Raw genomic sequence first — 26,794 nt, forward strand, 5'->3', positions numbered from 1 at the left:
TAATAATCCTATTAAAAAAAAGAAGACAACCTTTCCTTTATTGAGTTAACTAAAAACTTTTCCATGTATTTAAAATTTTAAAGATTTTTACCGGAAAGCTATAATGATTTGAATAAAGTTATTAAAAATATAAGAAATAATGTACAACAATGTACAACTAATTGAAATGGCCAGGAAATTATTTCAGACAATCTGTTAATTTAAAATGAAAAAAACTGTGACTCGATAGATTTCAAAAGGTTAGCGATTGAAAGAATTCTATAGTTAATTAATCATATTTATTTAATTTAGAGTTTTATGTATATTTACTAATAATTAAGGCATTGAGAGTGTTATTCAAAAGAGTAAAGAAAAGAAATGAAGGCACTTTCTTACCATATATGAATGAATGGTTATTCTTTTCGTATATGGATAACCATTCTTCCTACATTTAGACAACAAAAATCAGTAAAAACAAAATAGCCCAGAAAACAGTCGTATCTTAAAACTTGTCTATAAAAACCATTAAAACTCAATTTTCAAAATCTAGTGATATTCTATACTTTCAACATTAACATTATACTGCATATAGTACATATAATTTAGAGAGTTTTTATATCCGAAGATGGAACGAGGTTTTGAGTATGCGCTTAGCATCATTAGTTGGCAACGTTGGAGTACGATATCACCAGTCCGAATATTGTCGTCTGCTTGTTTTTCTCAATTTGTATAAATTCAGTAGCACAAGTCCAGTATGATCTAACTGCCTACTTGTGAAAACATCTGAGGAGTGAGAATTTAGAACTAGGAATGTTTTGACAGCCGTCAGCTATCAATTTTGCGGTATAAATCAGTTTGTGATTCAATTAATAATACGGTACTGGTTGTATAGTGGCAGCCTTACACATTCTTTTGAGTAACTGACGGCATCTTAAATAATAATATTTCTAATAGATAGTGAACGCAGTTTTAAAAGTTGTAGCTCAACATGTCAATTGGAGGGAAGGTTAGTATTAAATATTTTTAGGTTATATGAAGAATAAGTTAAATTGCAGTTAATTATCTATGGTGTGTAATCGCTTGTAAATAGCTTGTTAAAATTTCTCTAATCAAACCTACTGAGTTGTATTTAATAAAATAGTGGCCAGTAAAAGGGGAGACTTTAATAAGTGGCCTACACTCATTATTCGGTACCAGTAAGATTAAACGCCGGGGCGGCAAATCACGAATTTGACGTTACCAACGTATTCTGCTCACCCTCCTGAACAAAAAATATATATAGTACTAGGGGGTGCAAATGACAAATAACATGATTTTAGGGGGTATATTGATAAGTGGTAAAGTTTCTAATGTTTTAATGTTCAGTTTGTGTGCTGTGTCTGGATAATCTGTTTACTTTAATATTATCTGCGGCCGGGACTGATAGCAGCCTGATAGCATACCTGTTATCTGAGTTGTCCGGGGCATAGGTCAGTTCTACACAAGATATCGTGTTCAGTAGGTCGGATTGAGTGAGTGAGTTTACAATGATGAATCAACCATCCACTAGTTCAACCAACCCTAGTGAATTGTGTGTGTCGGAGTGTTTCGTAGGGCACGTAAAGAGCTTACGTTTTAACCGAAACGAAATTATCTCTTTTTTAATAGAACAGGGCATTTTTAAAAATGAGTGTATTTGTTCGTCGTGCGGTCGAGTGGTGTTTTTAAACCGGGAGACTGTGTCGTTTCGTTGTGATAGACCACTTTTTTGTTGCTGCTGTTTAGCTATATCCGCCAACACACTAATGGTAAGTGTTCTCTGTTAATATCCATCTATATATTTGAGTTTTTCATGATTTATTTAGTTTTTAAACTTTACATAATTGCCTTTGCATTACATTTCAATTTATATTTTTGATCAGCCCCTCTAGAATTTTATATTTTACTGATAGGTACTATCTCGAGGGATGTTTTTCTTTTATTGACATCAGCGCGGGGCAGCACCGAAGGTGCTGCCGAAGCCCGCGCTGATGGCCGGAGGCACTCGTAATTAATTTTTTTCTCGAAATTAAGAAAAACATTATTAATTTTGAACAAAATTCTGCTCATTTCTGTAATTTCTCATTTACGTTTGCAAAGATGGCGGCGCAACCGATGACGTCATCACGAGGTTCAATCATTGGCCACAAAAGGTCACGTGACGCTAGACGTGGATGTAGAACATGGAGATATTACTGGAAAGTTATTTAATTTTTTATTTTCTAGAACTTCGTTATTTCTCATTTCCACCCCATCAAACCTTATACTTTTTTTTATATAGGACGATTCCAATAAGTTAAGAACGCAAAACTCGTATTTTTCCGCCCCGGCGGTTAATATGATAATTACCCATTATTCAATTACTATAATCAAACGATTCGATATTTTATCCAATTTCGATTTGTAAAAATAATGCACAATAAGAGTTATAATAAATTACCATAACAAGAAGAATCTCGTCGTTATTTGATTTGATATTATCTAACAGTTCGATGTATTATCCAACTTCGATGTAGCCGATGCAAAAATCGTACACGCAATAATAGTTATAATAAATTACCGTAACAAGAAGAATCTCGTAATTACAATTTTTAATACATAAATTTTACAATAACATTACAAAAGAACAAAAGCAACTATGGCCTAGAATTATATATAAAAGAAACCTTACAATATTTATAATTTGTCCAGCTTGATATCAGTGATATGAGTCTTCTCAGCTTTGGGTGCCTCGTTCCAATGTTGTCCATAAATTGGTGCTACAAACAAGCTTACCTCAGTGATACCCTTCTTTTCTTTAGATGTAAGGGTAAACTGATCCTTAAATAAATATATTTTGAGACAATAAATAGCCTTAGCCATCCAACGTTCATTGTGAAAACCACCTGGGGCTCGGAACTTTACTTTCGATTCTAAACTTGTATTACTAATAAAAACATTACATAACTGTAGAAGCTCTAAGTATTCATCTTGAGGCTGCTTTGATTGACGTGAGTCCTCTAAAATAGCACCATAATAGTCCATAAAGATAAAAATATGAATAAAAACCATAAGATATGAATCTTTTCTGAGATTTTTTGTTTGGTCATTGGCTTTAAAAAAATTATTACAACCAGGGGAAAACTTTTCCTTGTCAATCTGAGGTCAGTATTTCTTGAAACACTTAAATATGGCAACATCAGAACCCTCACTAACTCTAAAATCTGTACTAAAAACGGAGGAGAGCACAATTTCAAGTACATGGTGTCCACATGGAATCCACTCAAGGCTAGAATTTAAACTGTCTTCAAGAATGGCACATGCGCCACTCCTCATCCCTGTATTGGCAGCTGTTGTGTCAATACTAAAGCACGCACATTTTTCTCAGTTTCCCCAGAGCGTTTAAACCAGTCCATTAGCTTGTTCCTGTTCAGTCCCACAATAAATCTTTGGGGCTTCTATCACTTTTTCGACCCTGTATCCAGTAACAAGAATCGCCACTCTGTCAATTTTATCAGTGCCCCTCACAAAGTCTGTGAGTAATTTACCATCCCAGTGTAAGAATAATGGGTCTTCATAAGTGAAAGTTGATGAACATAAAGTAGGTGCAATTGGTGCAACTAATTAAACCTATTAAAACCAAGTTGTTGTAATTGTAAGCTGAATTGCTTAAATGTAACCTTGAAACGGTTAATTTATACAGATCTAAATTAAAAACTAGAACTTTCAAATCATAAGGACCTCTAAATGTTTTGTGATTGGGCCCAATTTTTTTCTGGTGATTCAGTATGCATAGTGGAAGAAAGGCAGCAATGTGGGGATACATATTTCAAACTTTTTATTTTTCGTACATAATTATTGACCACCCTAATATACATATATATATATATATATATATATATATAATTATATATGTTTATTGGAAAATTAAATAAGGCTATTGCCGTTTATACAAATTTAATTAATGTAAACAAAAGTCGTTTGACATGTATTTGGTCTTCCAATCATATTATGTTAGTTTAGTTACTTAAACGCATATGTGACAGATACGGCCAAATACTATATCATTGAATCGTAAAAAGTAAGGGCTCTGTGGTGTAATGGTAGTACATTCACCCAGCAAGTAAGAGATCCGGGTTCGAGTCCCAGCGGAGCAAGTACTTTTTGTGATTCAATGTTTATTGAAACATTTTATATATATATATATATATGTATGTATGTATGTATATAAATGAATGTTTGTCTGTATGTCCCTACAGAATTGTAAACTATTTGACTGATCATTATGACAATTTGTATGTATATGTATTTTTCCACGGAGAATGTTTATATGCTATGCCTATTGATGCAACACAAATTTTCTTGATTGTGGCAACAATGCAAACTCTACATCGGCGTTGGAAATATAATTCACTTGAACCAGAAGTGCACATACACGGGTAAAGTTTACGAGAAGCATGCGAAGCTGCGAGAAACAGCTAGCCTCTAATAATAATTAACGATTATTACAAGAAATTACAAACACAACACACTTGAATGCTTGGGAAACATTTTACATTAACAAAAATCAAGAAAAACTTATCAATAATGAAGACTGACCTATTCAAAATTCAATTCTACTCTCATCTCAATATACAGGGTGATTCAAAACTATAGTGTTTTTAACATTAGTAATATTTTATCACTTTTTTTATTTTACAGATAAGAATATGCATCTTTGTGCGTCTGTTTTATTTATTTAAATAAATAAACTAAATTTCAATACCTATATATTAATTTTTTTCCTAAGTAATTCACATGAATCTTTTCAGAATTAAATGTTCTACAAATTTTTGTGCGTCTGTTTTAAGAAAAAAAATGACCTTTATTTAACATTTTGAACGAATGTTCTACTAATGACCTTTATGGAAGTAATCTTACGTTAAACACAAAAATGTGTTATTTCTTTGCACCAATTCTTGTGTTTTACGTAAGATATCTCTGAAAGTATTGCATTTACAGCTCTGGGACGAATTTTAATAAATTTGTCAGATATAAAAACATAAAAAACAATCGTATTTGTATCTTTGTAAACTACCTTTACCATTTTTATACGGCCTGACTTCACCAAGGGTTCTGAAATCCGGGCGAAATCTTTCGCTAGGCGTAACTCGCTAACAAAGCGTTTCCGGGCAAATGGTTATATGAACTTTTTTACTTGTTTTTAGCTATAGAATAAGCTCCCGAGAGATTGCCGTTTAGTTTTGAATCACCCTGTATAAGAAAGTTAAAATGTAATTCTGTTTAAATATTTTATACTGGCTAACCATATTTCCAAATCCTGTACAATTTTATTATGTTAATTTAATATTTATTATTTAGAAAAATGTAAATATTTATTCATTTCTGAAGTTTCTGACGATGGAATCTTTGATTCAGAAAGGTCTCGCAAAAATAAAATTAATATTGGAAAATGTGTAATTATTTACTAGTGATACCAAGTTAAATTATAGGTAAATAATACTGTCGGATAGGTGGTTGATCCTTAGGTAGGTTCGCCAACTCTCAGGTAATTAGGTTAGGTAGGTTTCAACCTTTAATCGCTTGCTGCAATATTAGTTCATGCTTGCAACATCAAGTTTTGTTAAATTTCCTTACTTTCTGGTATTGGAAAGTTTATTTAAAAGTTTTAACCAAATTAAAGTTGATCTAGTAAATAGCTGAGAGTATCAAATCTCAATGATAATAGTTGTCTGAAATCTTTAATAAAATTTAAACAAGCTAAACTAGATAATAATATGTTTTACTCTTTCAGGCAATATTGTACTCTTATTGGAGAAGTTCTTGCTCGTGGCGAGTGCGGATTGGTAAGTCATTTATGTACAGTTCTCAGGCTGTTAAGTTCTTAATTCTTGTTTCATTGTAGGACTAAGTACTAAGGCAATATAAAATAAATGTATTGTGTTGGTTCTTAATTTATTAATGTCTTATTTCAATTCAACAGACCTTTTCTTATACGTGCACATGTTAATGTGTGTTCAGTTTAGATAAAAAAAAAATAAAATAAAAATATTTGAATAAAAAAGTTGAAAACATACATTTAACATGTCAGAAAATTTACAAAACTGACCTAGTTATCTCTAATGTAAAGCCAGCCTACATTCCATTTAGTATACATGGATTTTATACTGTACTAAATGAAGCAAATTTTAACAAAGAAAAAGAGATGATAAAATACTTAACAATCAAGATTGCCTATAAATCTAAATGAATTTTTAACATAATTAAAAAGATAACTTAGACAGAAAGAACAGACATGCAAAATACGTTTGAACAATGGAACTAAAGAATTTATATTTATATCTATTAATATTATATTCAACCAATCTGAAAAATCATCAGTAATAAATTTACAATATTTATAGAAATAATAAATACCAGGAATTTACAAACCATAATAAATGATGGGGTAAATAATAATTATGTTGTATCTCAATTTATTAAAATGAATGCTGAATAGTTGAAAAATGGGTCCACTGTTTATAAGTGAATAAATAATGTTTTTTATTCTGTAACAATAAGTAATTTGTTTTCTGGTCTGTTGAATGTACGAGTAATGGTGGCAGATAATGATTTTTGTATTAATATTAATTTCCAGTATTAAAATAATCATTACAAATTAAATTAGCTTTAGAATATACAGAATGTATGTTTTTGTATTTAAAAATTATTTCTCCCATTGTAACATATTGAAAGAGTGTATGTAAGAAATTACTATCTTAACAAGTAACAAGTTATTATTACAGTTTATTTATAACTACTTTGAAATGTATATTTACTTAGTTTTTTTTGTAAACTAAAGGTCTATTATGTGTTTACATGATTTTTTTCCATCTGTAAACCAATAGTTTTCAGTTGTAAACGAATCTGTAAAAAAAGTTGTCTTTTACTCTTAAAATTTCACTTTGTCATATATTTTCTTTTTCAGCATTGAATTTAAAAGAAATACCGTATGACATAAAACCAGTGAGTCTGATCAAAGCTGGGGGAGAGCAGCACAGCAATGAGTTCCGAGAACTAAACCCAATCGAGCAAGTACCAGTTCTGCAGATAGATGGAAACACCCTCATTGAGTCTGTAAGTATTATCTTAAAGTTCACTAGATTCTGTAGTTTAAATATTATTCTGTACTAGACGGCTCCATTTCCTTATTTCCCTCTGCACTTCTGGGACTATAAAAGAATCTAAAAGAAAAAAATCTAATCCATATAATCTTAGAGATGAAAAAGGTAATTGAGATAACCCTGCTAGGATCTTGAATATACACCAGTCCAATATTACTTTAATGCTTGCAGTGCCAACATCTGTACAGTATGGGCGTCAGCAATTTTCCTAGAAATATAGTATAATACGTATGCTCTGTTTTATCGAGATTACAGACTGCATGGTTAATCAAAATGCCTCATAATTTGATATTGCGATGTTAGATAGTCTTGCTTATGATTAATGTATAGTTTGTATGTTTACCTTACGTATTATGATAGTCTGTGGCCTTGAATAACAAAGCTCATATAGGTGATTTGGTCTAGCATCAGTGCTGACAGGCTGTGTTTGTTTACTTTTTGTGTAATTGTAACCTGTTTTTAGTTCAATTACATTATTATATTTCAGTATTCTAACAAAAATTGGGAGAAATATATGTACTTCTGCAAGAAATGTGAAAAGGAGGTCCACTAACTTGTTTCAGTGCTTTTTTGTTTTGTCTTGTTAATAGTGTCCATATAATTTTGAAGTAAATATGTGATATTTTCATGAACCAAGCGTTTTATTTTGTACTAAATTATAGTATTTTAGTTACTTTTTGAGTAAAAATATATATAAAACAAAAATTGTGTGTGGGAAACAAAAATGTAATAGATGTGCAAATCTGGATTGGTGTTGAAAAATAGAAACTTGCTGTATCTTAAATTCTAAGATAGATAGCATTACCAATTTGTTTTTATAGACTCAGAAATAGTTGTAGAATATTACACTAATCTTATTACGCAAATTGAATAATGTCTTTTAATTTTTAATAATTAACATTTTTACAATTTTATTTATTTATGTAATTTTGTAAAGCAAATATAATTTTGAGTTCACACATAAATGTTTAATTAATTTGAAATAAAAATACATTAAAATAAACATCATATCTTGAAAAATAAGAAGTTATAGCGTTTTAAGTAAAAGTGTGCTTTATGGCAAAAAAAACCTTGGCATTTCTTGCATGTACCTATTAAATATGACTGGTACTCAAGGGATTCAGTGAAAGTTAGTCTGCAATGATGCTTCAAAATCATTTAGGTATAAAGGATCATTCATTATTAATAAAATATTCAACCCAATTATGAATCAAACATGTTATATTTACAAATTATAAATCAGTTCTAAAATTAAAAATACTTTATGAGTTTAGTGAATAGTTTTCTTGATATTTCCATTTCGTCTTGATTTTCTATCTCTCAAATCATTTATGTCAGTTTAAAAATGTGCTTTTTGGAGTAAAATGTCTGAGAGTCAAGGAAGGTGAAATAAATAAAAGGATTTTGTTCTTGGTGTGTATTTATGTAATCACTAGATACAAATATGTATAAGTTTAGATTATGACAAAAACATTTACCAGACTGGTGTAAGAGGAACAAGTTTAAGAGCCGAGAATGTTATGTTGTGGTTGACCTTGGGTAATGGCAAGAGACAACCTTAACTAGCTCAGCTCTCACAGCAAGCATTTCTTCAATAATACTTAAACAATTCTGTTTGTTCAGTTCTATTTAAGGCTGAGTGAACAACAACAACAACTCTGGGCAATTGTTGTATTTGGAAATGACAAATAAGACAATAGAGAATTTTTATTCCAGATGAAATGTCTTGAGAGCTCTTTGAGTGACTTATTCCTGTAAATATATGTTCATGTTTATGAGTTATAGGTTCCCAAAATGTTTACTTTTTTTAAATGGTCAAATAAATTAATAAAATATTAGGACATATGTTATCCACTGATTTTTATATAAAAATATACTAGCTATACAAACTTATACCAATGGTAATTAAACACTAATGTAATTAATTAACATTATCAAAGTCATGATAAAAAACGTGTTTAAAAAAATAGATCATTAGTGTTTTTTTTTTTTTTTTTTTTTTTTTTTTTTTTTTAACTTTTTGTGTAAATGAAAAACAGATTAACCCTGGATCTTGCTGTTTAATAGCATGTAATGGCAGACACAACTTTACTGTGTGTGCCTATAATCATTTGAACATTTGTAGATTGGTAATTCTTGAAGTAAAGTATACACTATTTTATTGTTGGTTACAATTTAAAGGACATGAATATATAGTTGGACATATATCCTTGTTGCTGTTGCACATAAAAATAATCTAAAAGGTAATTTTTTAATTAGAGCCTTATGAAAAATAGAAACAGTTTGTCTTAATGTTTTTTTTAAATACACAAATTGTGTACAAAACATTAATTTGTGAAAATTATATTGTTAAATTTTTAATTTTATGATAAATTGTTACAATTTTGGATTTGTTTCATTATTTGATTGAAAAGTTTTATTTTATATAACACAAACAGTGCCTATTAAATTTCCAGCTAAAATATAAATTATATTTTTGGTACATTATAGGATTTTAGTTAGATTTTATTACTTTCTCAAGATAATATGATATTTTGTTAAAAATACAAGTCTTTTATCTAAAAATATGTAGTTAATAATAACACAAAATATTTAATTTTCAAATGCTTCAAATATAGCTTACTTAATTCAAAATAAGATCAGTAATAGAAATTATATGAAAGGGTAATACTCCTTTTTTACGTTTTGTCTCAAAATGTTTGGGGCTTGAATACCAAGAATTATGTGAAACTAAACCATGAAAAATCTCAATTAATCTTAATACAACATGATCTATTTAAATGCTATCTTTATTATAAGAAGTTGATTAAGAAAAGATTACTGCAAAATGACCAGTCTTCTGCCAGATCAAGGGTTTCAAAATTAATTAATTTAGTTTAATAAATAGTTTTTCTTCTTTATAGATAATGTAATAAGGAACATTTTTCCATTGCCTTAGTTATAAAGAAATATTTAATATGTAGTAGACTAATATTAATTGCACAAACTTTAATTTTCTTTATACTTTAATACAATTCTAAAAAACTATATTTTGCATTGATGGCTAACCACAATTATTACACTAGTTTATGAAATCACAAACATGATCTAGTTTGCTGAATGTATGTTTTCTTTGTACATCCACAAAGGTGATGTTAATATAACTATTAGATTATGATGAAACTAGTAATTTGAAACTTAACCATGATATTTTCTTTTGTTGCAAGCAAATTACTGTAAACAAGTATGGGATTAGTGTCTAGTGTCAAAATAGTGATAAAGTGAATTGATATTAATGATAATAATAGATTTGTTTATTTGCCATAAAACACGTTATATGCATTGAAAAAGTATATATATATATATATATATATATATAATAATATAAGACATTAATTGTTTAGTTGAGAATAACACTGATTATACCATGATTTTATCTTAAAACAATCATTAAAAGTCTATTTTGTTAATAGAAAAAAATTCATCAATATTATAGAAAGGGGTTTTTAACAGCCATTCATAAAGTTTATTTCTATAAATTTTAAGAGGGTATTTTAAAATTAGATGTTTCAATTTGTTATGCACTTTTAAGCCAATTACAACATGACTATTCAAAGATTTGCTCAGTCGACAATATTCAATTAACTATTCTAAACTTTAAAGAGAAAACCACATCTCAAGATTTATGTTGTTACAAGTCTGTTGAACAGATTATCAACAAAGAGATTTGTTATTGAGTAAAATTAACAATTTCAACCAAACAAATGATCTGAGGTCTAAAACTATAGATTCCATAATCCTATAAAAAACAGAATTACAATAAAATAAACAATAAAGAATCCAACTTAATCGACCTCAATGGAGGTCTGTAAAATCAAATTTGAAATCTGGTCTACAGTTAGTATAATGTAAATAATGCAGCCTAATAAGAACTACAATTCAATTCAAATACAAAAGATTAAATTTAGTACAAATTAAAGTTTCACACTAATTGGCATATAAGTGTATCCTCAGAACCAGGGAAATTTTGCTTATGAAATCTCCAAAAAGTTAGTTTCAACTGCAACAGGTTTGTAGTTTCTTTGTATGTTGGTGTTGCCAAGGGAATAATATTAATATTCAAACTGCAGAAGATACAAGGATAACACGTTCTGAAATTACATTGTGAACTGACATGTAAGATGTTCTACTTTCTCTCACTAAAGATATGTGGGATATGTCATGGGAGTCCAACGATGGTCGGATTGTGTATCACAGTGGTGTTGTGGACGGTAGGTGAGTAAGTGGTCTGGTGTCCAGTAACATCACACTCCGTACTCGGCAGTGTGGTTACTTAGGCTGTGCATCTTACATCCAGCTTGGCTGTAATTCAGTTTTATTACAGTCCAACGATGGTCGGATTGTGTATCACAGTGGTGTTGTGGACGGTAGGTGAGTAAGTGGTCTGGTGTCCAGTAACATCACACTCCGTACTCGGCAGTGTGGTTACTTAGGCTGTGCATCTTACATCCAGCTTGGCTGTAATTCAGTTTTATTACAGTCCAACGATGGTCGGATTGTGTATCACAGTGGTGTTGTGGACGGTAGGTGAGTTAGTGGTCTGGTTTCCAGTAACATCACACTCCGTACTCGGCAGTGTGGTTACTTAGGCTGTGCATCTTACATCCAGCTTGGCTGTAATTCAGTTTTATTACAGTCCAACGATGGTCGGATTGTGTATCACAGTGGTGTTGTGGACGGTAGGTGAGTAAGTGGTCTGGTGTCCAGTAACATCACACTCCGTACTCGGCAGTGTGGTTACTTAGGCTGTGCATCTTACATCCAGCTTGGCTGTAATTCAGTTTTATTACAGTCCAACGATGGTCGGATTGTGTATCACAGTGGTGTTGTGGACGGTAGGTGAGTCAGTGGTCTGGTTTCCAGTAACATCACACTCCGTACTCGGCAGTGTGGTTACTTAGGCTGTGCATCTTACATCCAGCTTGGCTGTAATTCAGTTTTATTACAGTCCAACGATGGTCGGGTTGTGTATCACAGTGGTGTTGTGGACGGTAGGTGAGTCAGTGGTCTGGTTTCCAGTAACATCACACTCCGTACTCGGCAGTGTGGTTACTTAGGCTGTGCATCTTACATCCAGCTTGGCTGTGATTCAGTTTTATTACAGTCCAACGATGGTCGGATTGTGTATCACAGTGGTGTTGTGGACGGTAGGTGAGTCAGTGGTCTGGTTTCCAGTAACATCACACTCCGTACTCGGCAGTGTGGTTACTTAGGCTGTGCATCTTACATCCAGCTTGGCTGTAATTCAGTTTTATTACAGTCCAACGATGGTCGGATTGTGTATCACAGTGGTGTTGTGGACGGTAGGTGAGTCAGTGGTCTGGTTTCCAGTAACATCACACTCCGTACTCGGCAGTGTGGTTACTTAGGCTGTGCATCTTACATCCAGCTTGGCTGTAATTCAGTTTTATTACAGTCCAATGATGGTCGGATTGTGTATCACAGTGGTGTTGTGGACGGTAGGTGAGTAAGTGGTCTGGTGTCCAGTAACATCACACTCCGTACTCGGCAGTGTGGTTACTTAGGCTGTGCATCTTACATCCAGCTTGGCTGTAATTCAGTTTTATTACAGTCCAACGATGGTCGGATTGTGTATCACAGTGGTGTTGTGGACGGTAGGTGAGTAAGTGGTCTGGTGTCCAGTAACATCACACTCCGTACTCGGCAGTGTGGTTACTTAGGCTGTGCATCTTACATCCAGCTTGGCTGTAATTCAGTTTTATTACAGTCCAACGATGGTCGGATTGTGTATCACAGTGGTGTTGTGGACGGTAGGTGAGTAAGTGGTCTGGTGTCCAGTAACATCACACTCCGTACTCGGCAGTGTGGTTACTTAGGCTGTGCATCTTACATCCAGCTTGGCTGTAATTCAGTTAAGAAGTGTTCATATGACTTGTAGAATGTAATCACTGTTATCTTTGTGTTTATATGATAACCCTGCTTGACATTCAACGTTCTGAGTTTAATAAACATTAAGGTTTTAGTATACAAATTATAAATAACCTATGTAGTAATAAAATATACCTTATTATGTTTTATTTCAATAATAATGCATAAATTTAGTAATATGAAATAATTGAAAATTAATGAGGCACACCTAAAAAAAGGTTAAGGACCATTGTCTTACCATAATATTTCATAATATTGCAAATGGCAGATTTCTGTAAAATGTATTTTTGTAAATAACTGTAAATTCCATTCCTGTAAAGGATTGAGGTGATCTTGTGTGTTTCTCTTGCACTTCTTTCACTCAAGTATTTGTTCTTCTATTTGTATGTTGTAGCTCAGTATCATGTATTATCTGGAAGAGACAAGACCGCAACGACCTCTACTGCCACAAGATGTAGTGAAGAGAGCTAAGGTAAGAGCAAATACTAGATCATTTATTGTAACTTTAACATTTTTCAACAATCAACTCATTTATTGAACTTTATTAAAGTATTCAAAAACTGATTTTAATACTAGTAGAACAGTGACACCATATAGCAAAATATGGTTCTTTTCTGTTCTCCCCATTAGAGTATATGGCTTATCAAAACTGACTGTTATCCCCTGGAATATGCTCTCCAACTAAATTGGTTTATACCTTTAACTATAAGATGTGTGAGGAAAGTAAGTACAGGTTTTATTCTAACGCACATCAACCTAATTGTCATTTCTTGCGTACCCTGGTTCTTTGGTTTGTTTCTTGCTTTTTCACCATTTGATATCTTGTATTTTCTGTTCCTTGTGAACATATACAATGTTTAAAACAGTTCATGAACTTGTACGTAGATAGGACCATGGAGTTACCCGAGCCGAATATGTCATTATATCTGCTTACTTGTGAACATATACAATGTTTAAAACAATTCATGAACTTGTACGTAGATAGGACCATGGAGTTACCCGAGCCGAATATGTCATTATATCTGCTTACTTGTGAACATATACAATGTTTAAAACAATTCATGAACTTGTACGTAGATAGGACCATGGAGTTACCCGAGCCGAATATGTCATTATATCTGCTTACTTGTGAACATATACAATGTTTAAAACAATTCATGAACTTGTACGTAGATAGGACCATGGAGTTACCCGAGCCGAATATGTCATTATATCTGCTTACTTGTGAACATATACAATGTTTAAAACAATTCATGAACTTGTACGTAGATAGGACCATGGAGTTACCCGAGCCGAATATGTCATTATATCTGCTTACTTGTGAACATATACAATGTTTAAAACAATTCATGAACTTGTACGTAGATAGGACCATGGAGTTACCCGAGCCGAATATGTCATTATATCTGCTTACTTGTGAACATATACAATGTTTAAAACAATTCATGAACTTGTACGTAGATAGGACCATGGAGTTACCCGAGCCGAATATGTCATTATATCTGCTTACTTGTGAACATATACAATGTTTAAAACAATTCATGAACTTGTACGTAGATAGGACCATGGAGTTACCCGAGCCGAATATGTCATTATATCTGCTTACTTGTGAACATATACAATGTTTAAAACAATTCATGAACTTGTACGTAGATAGGACCATGGAGTTACCCGAGCCGAATATGTCATTATATCTGCTTACTTGTGAACATATACAATGTTTAAAACAATTCATGAACTTGTACATAGATAGGACCATGGAGTTACCCGAGCCGAATATGTCATTATATCTGCTTACTTGTGAACATATACAATGTTTAAAACAATTCATGAACTTGTACGTAGATAGGACCATGGAGTTACCCGAGCCGAATATGTCATTATATCTGCTTACTTGTGAACATATACAATGTTTAAAACAATTCATGAACTTGTACGTAGATAGGACCATGGAGTTACCCGAGCTGAATATGTCATTATATCTGCTTACTTGTGAACATATACAATGTTTAAAACAATTCATGAACTTGTACGTAGATAGGACCATGGAGTTACCCGAGCTGAATATGTAATTATTTCTGCTTACTTGTGGCATGCTTTCACTGTTGCACTTTTGGTTTATATTTATTTCTTTTCAAAATAGGATTCCACACACTGTTTTCTTTTAACTGGCTAACCTTAGCCACCCTCTTCTACTTCCAACACTGGAGATTTCCAGCAGTCTTTTTTCCTTCTGTCTTATTAGACAGTTACAGTGAATGGAGCGCTGGGAGTGCTTAAGTCGGCACTGATGTGAGCTTGTTTCTGCTGGGGCTTAAGTCAGCTGGATCTGAATTCGGGGCTTAAGTTAGCTGAGAACAGTCAGAAGCCAGCCACTTCGGTCCCTGGTCAGAAGTTGCTAAACCAATAAGATATATTATAACCTTTATTTAGATTTCAAGGACATCTTTTGACATGGTCAATTCTTTTGTATATTAAGTGAGATTCTCAAAATTTAATATTTTTATATGCGAATTTGGGCTTGTTTTTTATTAAAAAGTATTTTGAAATACTGGTGTCAAGGATATGTTTAGACTCATAATAAACTCAAGACTAAGTGTTTAGTCAATGGTTTAGTCATTACTTTCTCGAATTTCAACATTAGTATTTCTGTTATAGCAAGGTAGTAGTAAAAGGTTAGCAATACCTGTCATTTTTTAATCATTGCTATGCTTATGCTAAGTTAATGTCATACTAATTGTTTGCAGGTGAGAGAAATCTGTGAGGTTATAGCATCAGGCATCCAACCTCTGCAAAACCTGTTTGTTCTAATACAGGTTGGGGAGGCAAAGAAGATGGAGTGGGCCCAGCTCTTTATAAATAGAGGGTTTAGAGGTAAGGTTTGGAGAGTCAAATAAAATCCAATTCAAATTGTAACATTTGTATAGCTTAATGTTGAGGGTAAATAAAAAGCTTGTATTCAATGTTTTGTTGTAATGTTAAAAAATATTTGTCTGTAGTACTTTGTACGATTTGGATATAATATTTTGAAAATAATATGTCAGAACATATTAGTTTTGTATTACTCTACTAATTCATTATTCAAATCTTTTTTAGTAAACATTTTAAGCAAAAAACCATTTTAAAGTTAATAATTTCTTATCTAACATTCAAATATCTTTTTAAATGATACAGTTGATTTTGTTTGAGTTGTCCAAATCGTTTTGTTATTTTCTTGTGGGTTATACCAATAGCTCCATAGTTAAAAATTTGGGTTTTTTTATGAAAATATGTTTGTGTTTATGGTCATATACTAATTAACACAATGGCAGAAGAAGGCTCTTAGAATAATAAACGGACTAGCCATGTCGGCTTCATGTAGAAACACTTTTCAACAACTAATATAATGACTCTTGCATGTATCTACATTAGCTGTAACCTGATTTATGTTAAGAAAAACATTAGTAATTTTAATCAAGCAAATTCAATACATGATTACAATACTAGACAAAAGAAAGATCTTGTTAAACCTAATGTTAGGCTTAATAAGTGTTTAGATAGTTTTAAGTATCAACAAATCTTGTTATACAATAAAACTGCCGATGTCCATCAGGTCACTTCCTTGTAATAAATTTAGTTGTACTATTGCTAAGTGGCTTAAGAAGAAAGCATTTTATACTGCAGAAGAGTATATGAACTGTGATAATATGTTGGACTTGACACCTTAATTTTGTTTATAACTTCTTGACGATGCCTATTGTGACTTGTTTACTTAATGGAAAATAAAGTTCTTGATTCTTAATTAATAGTTAATAAACATACTTAACATATACATGTAAACAGAAATTTTTATTAGTATAATGTTAAATTACATAAGAAACTGTACAAGAAAAAGATATCTACATAATTTACACAAGTATATAATTGAAACACACTTTGGCAGACGGGCTTGGGTTTTGGGACTGCCCTTTTTTAATTAATTGAAACAAATGTCATGAAGTAAAATAATGAAATTTAAGAATGTTTCATCAATTTGTCAATTTAGACTAATGGCCATATTTAGGAATATAGGAGTTCTTAGGTAAAAGGTAAAGCAACAAGTATAGTATTATACTCTATGTTGTTACGGCCCACTGATGTTATAATTTTAACCTGGTAACAATTAATTGTCATTTTTATGTTAACTTAATCTTTATAAATGTTCTAAATAGTGTTAGTGTAACTTATTTCTTGTATAGATTTGATATTAACTGGGGTTTTTTTTATAGCGGTGGAGAAATTATTGACATCATCGGCAGGCAAATTCTGTGTAGGAGACGAATTGTCAATAGCTGACTGTTGTCTGGTGCCGCAGGTATTCAACGCAAGGAGGTAAAGTCTTTATCTTACAATACTGACATCTCAGCAATCTATATAATGTATATACACTAAAAATATTATTCTCTCCACTGATTTACAATGTTATAAAAAGTTGAATTTTTGTTAATTTTACTTTTTGTACAGTAGCCTTCCTCTTAAGCAGCTACCTTTCAGCCAGCCACTGCTTTAACGAGTCTCTGTTTTCAAAACATTGACATCCTTTTAACCAGCCACTTTTTTAGTGAGACATCGTTTAAATCTATTGTGATCAGCTGGAAATGAACAATGGTGATGTTTCAACTAAACTATATGATTTATTGGACCTGTTGCGACATGAATATTTTGCTTTATTTCTGTACAGTCTTGAGCTGTTTATTATTTATTAGTTTATCTAGCGTTTTGTGTTGTTTTGATGTTTACCGTTTGTCATTTTCATATACAGGACCTTAACCCTGCATCTGGCAGTTGAAATTTTTATAATGGCAAGCACTATTTTGCTAGTTATGCACACCTTAATTCAAACCTACATAGAATATTTATTATTGAAGTAAAGTACACACTTATATATTTTATTTTTCATTATAAGTTAAAAAAAATAAAGTAAAACAAATATTTCCAAAAGTAAAGCCATATAAAAATGGAAATAATTTTTTATTACTTTTCAAAATATACAAAATGTCAAATATACAAAATATAAAGGGTTTGTATGCAAAACATCAAAAAATTCCACTTTCACCAAAATATGTAAATTGTTTTTTGGTAAATAGTAAAATGTTGTTTTTACAAAAAATAACTTAGACACAGACACATTCTAACATTTGTATATATTTTCTGTATGCTTATAATTATAGTTTTGAAAGTAAAAATATTTTTTTAAATACTTTTATGTCTAAAAATGTTTATTACAGTTCCTAAGAGGTGCTTTTTCAAGAACTAAAAGTTGTAAAAGCACATCATATACCATCACAAAATACTTAAAATTAAGTAAATAATTGCGAAATAATAATTGTATAAGTTCACCTGACTTATTTACTAGGTCACTCATAGTGTTCAATAAATAAAAACCAATGAAATAAACATTATTTGTAATCTAGCCGTAGGCCTAGTTATAACGATTTTTATATCACAATTTAGCCTACAAACCTGTGAATGTCATTAAATTATTATACAATAAATGAATCACAAATAAATCATTGATCTCAGCATAGTTTATAGGTACAAACTTAAAATTCACAAATACAAGTTTAGAATACACAATAAGTAATGCCAGTGCTTCAATAAATATGGTGGCTATAGTCCTCTCGAAATTATAAAGTTTAATCATAAAATAAACACTTATAATTTACTTATTACTTTAAGATAGCTGTACCACTTAATGGCAAATTTCACAAGGAAAAGTTTGATGTCGTTGATACTAACACAACTCTAATAATATTACAAGAAACAACAAAATACTATAGACTAGTGAAACTAGTCATCTAACATTACAGAAATGTTGCAAACAATGGTTGCGTCGAAGGTCTTTCTTTGCAACATATATCAGCGAATAGATATTTGAAACAGATGATCTTGTTAAGAAATAAATTCTGAACGCAGTGATGTAGCCAAACTCATTCCTAAGTGAAGTTTCCCGTGGCAAAAGTCCCCTTTTTTCGCGTTTTCTCGAAGTGCACGACTAGACACAGCAAGCCAACATTTGTATTGCAACTTTATAATATTGGTGCTTACTTATTACGCATTATTATTCAAGAAACTATACATCAAATTATTCTGTGAAACATCACAATTAATTTGGTATAATATTTGTCTTACTTAAGTTTTATTTTCGATAGCAAAACTTTGATTAAATAGATGACTGCAAAATCGACTAGTGACTAGTCATTCAACATTGGAGAAACATTTTTTGGAGACTAGTCACTAGTCGTCTAACGGGTTATACACTTATATATGGTTAATATACGGTAAATACACTTTATATAAAATATCTCCTATACATCCAAAATATTAAATAATCTAATTTTTTTTTAATTATTAGCTCATATAAATTCTTTTCTTTTTGTCTGTTTGTCTGCACGATATGTAGAGCACGAACTTGTAATTTTGCATGTCGGTTAGTGATGAACTTTTTTACATTGGTCTCAAGAAAATCAAGGAATAAATAAATTACATTTTAAAGAAACTGAGTAAAATCATATGACATTTTAACAAGTGAAATAGTAATTCATGTATCCACAAGATATCTAAAAAAATTTCATCTGTAGACTACTACCTTTTATATTAAACTTCATCTGACAAGAATGAGTTCTTTATTGATACATGACCAACCGTGAAATACTTTTTGTGATTCAATGTTTATCGAAATTAAATTAGGCTAATATTATATATATATATATATATGCCTCTTTTTGGCTTTAAAAACAGAAAGAATACAAGAACTACTTCCCAAAATGTGGATACTATATTGTGCAAATAAGCAAAAACAAGAATAATAAACCATAAGTGTAGTCTTAAGATAAACCAACTCCCTCAAAGTGTACATTTGATAGAAAACTGAGCTTAGTTTTTGTTTAAAATATGTTTGTTTTTAAGGTAGTAACTTCATACCCAATGGACGATGGTCTACAAGAAGTTTATAAAAAAAAATTAACATAAGTATAGCTCAAGATTTACATCTTTTTAAAGGAATTGTTTAGCAGAGATGAATATAGCAAACAGCACTTAAAAAGGTTAATCCAGTACAAAATGGCAGACTTTATTAACACCCTGTATATACCATGATTGAAAGGAACTTAATGAGTTGAGAAAAGTCTGTAGAAATAAAACATGACACATTTATTTGCCATACATTATACCACCATATGTGACAGGTCAAATTACGACATTTAAATATTCGCGGGGAATTAGCAGACTGTGACGTAAGTAAATCACGTGTTATCGGAATTGAGATTTATTTAATTAATAATGGAGAAATATGTTAAACTTTATACGGGAACGAATTCAAATAATTAAAATGAGTTAAACATAACCAAAATTCAAAAACTTACAAAAGTACCAAATAAAATTACGCAAAAAAGCCAATTGTGGGATAAAATGACTTGCGTATTGATGATATCAGAAAGCACATGTTGCAAAAATTTAAATAAAAAGCGATAGAAAAATAATAAAAGAAAATAGAAAGACTTAAATTGATCAATTATAGTGAACGTGATAAAATTCGATAATTATGAGAAAAGAATTAAATTATATTCAATCGTGAAGACGCTGATTTGAACGGGAGAGAAAAGAATTAAATTATATTCAATCGTGAAGACGCTGATTTGAATGGGAGAGGGGATGAGCATTGGTTTGAGCCGATATGCGGGGTTTTGGCGAGAGAATCTTTCTTCTGTCTCTAGAGCTGAAGCAGGGAGGACGTGTACTCGTGTAGATCCAGCTGGTAGTGATGCAATACCGAATTGTGCAATAGTGCATTAAAAGTTATAACCAGGCGATGGGATATTGTTTTAGTGAATAAATTAACAAAGCAAAGTGAGTACAATTAGTTAGTATCACATCAAAATAAATTGACATCAAAGTAATTTGCTTTGTTTTTCATTGACTATCCCATCTGCGAAGAAGTGTGGTAAGTAAAGAAAATAAGCTTTAGCTCAAAGAATATTACATTTCAAAATTTATTAAAATCAAAGTGATTGATGAGAACCCAGTGAACATTTGTGAACTTTATCCTGATATAAATAACCATATTTATCAGAGCCTTCAATACAGTGATATTCAATTTGAACTATCATTCAACCTACTTAAAACCTGAGATAAATATAGACCTAGTGCTAGTGGCATATAACGTGTACTTTCACTAACACTCAGTATACTTCCAACAACACTACAGACAATTTCCACAGCATAAGACACATCGACGTAGGAATTGGAAGTTTGATCATTATTTAAACACCGATTTGGAGCGATATGACACAGCCAACATGGGACCACAACACACGTTAAAAAACTGATCGTATGCACATAATATATTAAAGCTTTTGGTAATGTGTTTGAGAGACACTGTTGTGTATCCATGTATTTATCTTAATTATATGCCTGACAATATTAATTACTTATACAGCTGTAGAGTTAAAAATAATGAAAATATAAATTTTGCATCTACAATCCTGTTAAAACATATATAGACTAGGCTTAGACAGTGTTTATTATTAGCTCAAAACCAATACGAATTTACAGATTTGGTGTGGACCTGCGGCCATATCCAATCATCCTGCGTATCGACAGAGAGTTGGAGAACCACCCAGCTTTCCTTGCCGCCCATCCTTCCAGCCAACCCGACTGTCCTCCTGAGGCTACTAAATGAAACGAAGCTGACATCATTATGTACAAATATATATAGTGCACAAAATATTTTCCTTCATTTATAAACAAGTATAAATTGTGCAGTGAGGTGTGATTCTCGAAAAGAATTTGTTACAAGACTAATTTATATAACACAGACAAATGTGCACAAAATATAAAGAAAGTGTAATAGTGAAGAAAAATATGTTTTTATAAAAAAGTAAGTGCGAGGCACACAGCTAATCTTTACAAAAAGTGCCATGATAAAAAAGTTATATTGTCTGTAAAAAGTCCTTGGTGATCTAGTAATGTACACATTCCTCTATGTATACTATTCTTATTTGAAGACATTTTTATATGTAACTATACAAAGAATTAGTAGAGTAAGGAACTTTAGATTTTAGTAGTAGAGTGAAATCTTCCAGGGTCAAGTTTTAAATATTTACATTTATTCTGACTACACCCGCCAAGTTTAGTGGTTACAACGGTAACTTACTTTTACTTTTCCACTGGCAGAAGTTAGTTCTTGTCTATGTGATAATGCTCTCCTTGTCTGATCACAATGAATGCATTTAGTGGTAATATGGGCTCAAATTAATGGTTAGAGAAGTCAACAGTTAGCCTGCCTGCAGTAACTACCTATTCTAATGCTAAAGTGCTGAGCACCTTAGACGTTTCTATAATGGGATCTCAAAAAGTAGGCCAAGTTGTTTAAATATAATTGACTAAAAAAATACTCAGGTGGTTTAATAATGCTGCTCCCAGTATAAGCTCTGTTAAAAATGAAATATACTCTCACAAGAAAGAAATTCTGGATAGGATGTACAAATTTTTATCTGAACAATGTCCTATCCCAATCACATCATTTCCTAAAAAATGATCTGTGAAAACGGCCTTGATTTAAAGTTAAAACCATAGAGAAACAATTTATTATATGCTTATTTTATACACATTCAAAATGTTACTCTATGGTTTAAAGGATTCTATAATTATTCTTAAAGGAAATGGAGTTTTGACAATGGAGTCTGACTAATGCAGAGTTTGCTTTAAAACAAAATTTTGTCAGGAAAGAAACTTGATTTGAAATTTCAAGTACCATCTTTTATAGATAGCAATATTTGTAATTGTCATGTATAATATAGAAGTAATTGTAAATATAAAGAAAATTGCTTATCTTGTTTTAGATTGTTTAGTTATAAATTGTATAAAATAAAAACATTCCACGATGAATTAGATATTAAGTGTTTAATTTTGTAATTAAAATATTTATTTTGCATTTTGGATATGGTTTTGTTAATATTAAATTCTACTGTACAAAAATACCAAATAATATAAATTTTTGGAAAGTCTATTCTTTACACTTCATCATTCAATTTTCACTTTACAATACAGTAAATTTTAGAGCTAATGTATATATGATAGAGGATGGACAAGAAATATTGCACTTCCATCTCTTTCTGCTGAGATTTTATTTTTGACTAATGCAATAACATTCATTACTTCATTAGTACTAGAACCAGGTCCCACCTCATTATCATAACATTTTTCAGTGACATGCAATGCCCATACAAGATCTTTGATTAGATTAAGTCGATCTGGAACGTTGATAAAATGATTGATCACTTGACATGTCCTGGCCATACCACTATTATTTCTAACTTTCACTTTCGTTATTGAACTTTTTTAACTACCTATTAGAAATTTACCACAACGTTTTGGAAGCATTATCTGATCTAGAAATTTGTTTGTCTGCAACTTTGCAGCATGAATGTGTTTCCTTAGATGTGTTTTACATAGTCAATAATGAATGGTACCTGCATGTGCAGTACACATAAAACAATGTGATCTTGTAACATACTGCTTCATGGCCAATAAAGTTGTGCAGTGAGTGTTTAGTTCTTTAACAGCATTGAAATAATAAAATATACCTTGAACTAAAATTGATTGCAATTTTAAATACAAAATTATTCCATTGAAGATTTTGTTGGTTTTGTGCTGCACTATAAAACTAAGTGTGCATTTTTATACTATCATAGATCTATACAACTGTTGTCTTCTTTTGAACTGACTTATTTTATTAACAGAATACAAGGTATGTTCAAAAAAGTAACTGGAATTTTAATTTTTTGAAAATAATATAAATTTATTCGTCAGCATTAATGTTGTCATCTTCAAAATAGTCCCTATTAAATATTGTTCACTTATGTCAGTGCTTCTTCTAATCCTTCTTCTAACACTTCTTAAACTTGATGTTTGGGATATCCTTTAGCTCTTTCAGCAATGCACTTAAGAAGCAGCATCATCTATGTTTGTAAACAATTGGTTCTCTTTATTTTTTGGAAATAAAAAAAGTAACATGGATTCATGTATGGAGAATGGAGGCTGAGGCTGAATACTGTTTTAGGCCATAAATTCACGAACAAGCAATGAAATGTGAGGAGGTGCATTGTAAATGCTGCAAAAGCCATGAATTGTTTTGCCACTTATGCAGGGTTTTTTTGGCCTGTTTGACCTTCTGGCAAGAATTCATGATGAACTATGCCATTAAAATCGAAGAACACAGTGAGCATAACCTTCACATTTGACTTGCACTTGTCGAGTCTTTTACGATCCCCAATGTTTTGTTATTTGTTATAACATGTTTCAGTAATTCTGCATCGTCATTTAGTGATCCTTAGCAACTTCCTTCCGTCACTGTTTTTGTTCCAACATTTTTGAATTGTTTTGTTTACGGATATGTTTTTGTTCAAAATTCAACAATTTTTGCTGCTACACATTTTGTACTCAAAAAATGTATTGATATGCCAACATCATCAGCGACTTCTTTGATCATAATACGGTGATCGTTCATAACCATTTAGTACACTTTTAGAGCCCAGAGCATTTGTCATCTTCAATGTCTTCACTGTGTCTTTGAAACATTTATACCAATCATAAACCCATGTTTTACTCACAGCAGCCTCAACATAGGCCTTTGTTAACATTTCCCAAATTTTATTTCATTTTCCACACAAAATGTAATACAAATTTTTAATCCATTTTTTTAACAAACGAATATTGCTGAATTTATAAAACATGTTTAACATTAGCAGCTGGAAATAATATTACACTTCAGGAGTATGAGTAACAACGTAATAACAAAAATTTTTATAATCAGACTCTCCAAACCTGTGAAACTTAAAATTTGTTATTACTTTTTGAACACACCTTGTACAGTAATTCTTTTTTAAACACGTGTAAAATTTATAAATGTTTTACAAATGGCCAATTAAATTATGCTCTTTACAAAAATTCTTTAAATAGGCCTATTAGAATAATATGCATAGTATAAGTATAGTTTTAAATGTCTAGTTACGTGTTTATATAAAAATGTAATAAAATTTCTGAATTTTATTTAATTTTGTATCCATGATTTCCTTTAATACTTGAAATGGTGCTTAGCTATGAAATTGAAAAGGAGATTTTGTTTTAGGAAGTTTATAGTTCTACACTTCTAGTTGTAGAAATGTAGCACTATGTATAATTGTATATGTGTGTGATGAAAAAACAAAATAATGAATTGAATTATATTAGTTACTCAAATAACAAGCAATAAATACATAACCAAAAGTTTAACTTAAAGAGAGAAATAATAAACACAGTGAATTTAATTCTAAATAACATATAATTAAACTGTGTAGTATAATATATTATTCAGATGATCTAAATTATCAAAAATATCAATATGTGAACCTTTTAATCCCCCCCCCCCACACACACTGGTAGTTGCCTTGCCTTCATATATAGTTTTCTAAATCGAAATCAGTACCTTTTTAGTGAAAGCACTAAATATATGAATAAGTTGGGCATGTATCAGGTACATATTATGTAAGTCTTCATAGTTGGATGAATCAGAATTCTCACAAAATCATTGCTACTAGCTCATATTTTAAGTTTTGCACATGCAGGAGCACTATTGATCCAAATTCTTTCTATTGCCCACACCATAGTTAAGAGGAAAACAGGGTTTCGGACATTTGTCATCGTTATTGGCTGAGTATCAGAAAAGCCTATTTATTACTCAAGGGGCTAGGAAAACTTAATTTCTGTCTGTCTGCCCACACGATATCTCGAGAACAAACTAACCTATTTAATGGTTAGTGAACATTTGTACATTGGTCAAGGGTAATCCTGATGGCAACAAGGTAATCATAGAACATGTGTAAACAGACAGCTATTCATATAACATTTTAACTGTGATATTTAGTGAGTTGGTTAGCAAGACTTTGGTTATGTTCTATCTTGTCCTTTGATACTTTATTGTATCACTTTATTTGTATACAGATGAGATAGAGTTTAATAATGGTGCACGTCCTTCCAAGGCATTGTGCGGAGCGTTACTAGTAACTCAAGGTGATAGCTTGAGAATAAATTGAGCTAAAATTTTGAAATGTTGTATATTTTGCTTAGTTATCACTACAGATGCTATCAAAATTCCTCTTGTCTGCTGTCAACTGATTATCTCAAGAACGAAATTTTCCATGTAATGACATTTCTACATAAGCAATGTTGTGTTTGATGATGGGTATGTCCTGCTATCGGATTTGGCTGAGCCTGTACATAGATTAGATTAAGAACAATTCCATCTGTAAACTTTAAATTTTGCATGAAACTTTATTTCTATATAGAAAAGGAGTTCGACAGTCTATTCATGAGATTTAACTGAGCATCATTAGTTTACCACTCAGTAGGCTGAAAGATTTTCTCTTGTCTGCCTGGAGGCTGTAAACATTTCTTTTCTGTTTGACTGCATACATCTTGATCATTAAATTAGCTGTAGACATGAAATTGTGGCCTGTTAAGTGACACTTGGTGTGGCATATTTCTACCTTGTGTGTTACAACTTTATAACACTGTTAGAGGATTGAAATTTTGTATGTAGAAATGTATGCTGTATGTAGAAACACAATACACATACATGTGTTTGCTTAATCCATAGTATTATCTTTTTTACAGCTGAAGAAAAGGGTAGTTTCCAATTCTTAACACATAGAGTCCTATCCTTAAAGCTT

The 26,794-nt window shown here is 31.3% G+C and overlaps 1 protein-coding gene across 1 annotated transcript; it reads left to right on the forward strand.

Moving 5' to 3' along the window:
- The first annotated feature begins 673 nt into the window (after nucleotides 1-673).
- On the forward strand, nucleotides 674-25,141 carry LOC124352748 (probable maleylacetoacetate isomerase 2). The gene is made up of 7 exons (XM_046802404.1): nucleotides 674-985; nucleotides 5,771-5,822; nucleotides 6,944-7,092; nucleotides 13,462-13,539; nucleotides 15,815-15,941; nucleotides 17,315-17,417; nucleotides 21,639-25,141. Exons 1-7 carry the CDS (start codon nucleotides 968-970, stop codon nucleotides 21,763-21,765), a joined length of 654 nt encoding a protein of 217 aa, XP_046658360.1. The 5' UTR covers nucleotides 674-967; the 3' UTR covers nucleotides 21,766-25,141.
- The last annotated feature ends 1,653 nt before the right edge of the window (nucleotides 25,142-26,794 follow it).

This window comes from Homalodisca vitripennis, chromosome 1, assembly GCF_021130785.1.
Source record: "Homalodisca vitripennis isolate AUS2020 chromosome 1, UT_GWSS_2.1, whole genome shotgun sequence".
In the NCBI taxonomy this organism is placed as follows: domain Eukaryota; kingdom Metazoa; phylum Arthropoda; class Insecta; order Hemiptera; family Cicadellidae; genus Homalodisca; species Homalodisca vitripennis.

What these genes read in the sequence shown, in the direction of transcription:
- LOC124352748 (XM_046802404.1), top strand. An exon ending in CTCGTGGCGAGTGCGGATTG is followed by an intron (nt 5,823 to 6,943) that starts GTAAGTCATTTA and finishes TTTCTTTTTCAG; the next exon opens with CATTGAATTTAAAAGAAATA. An exon ending in CAGGTATTCAACGCAAGGAG is followed by an intron (nt 17,418 to 21,638) that starts GTAAAGTCTTTA and finishes ACGAATTTACAG; the next exon opens with ATTTGGTGTGGACCTGCGGC.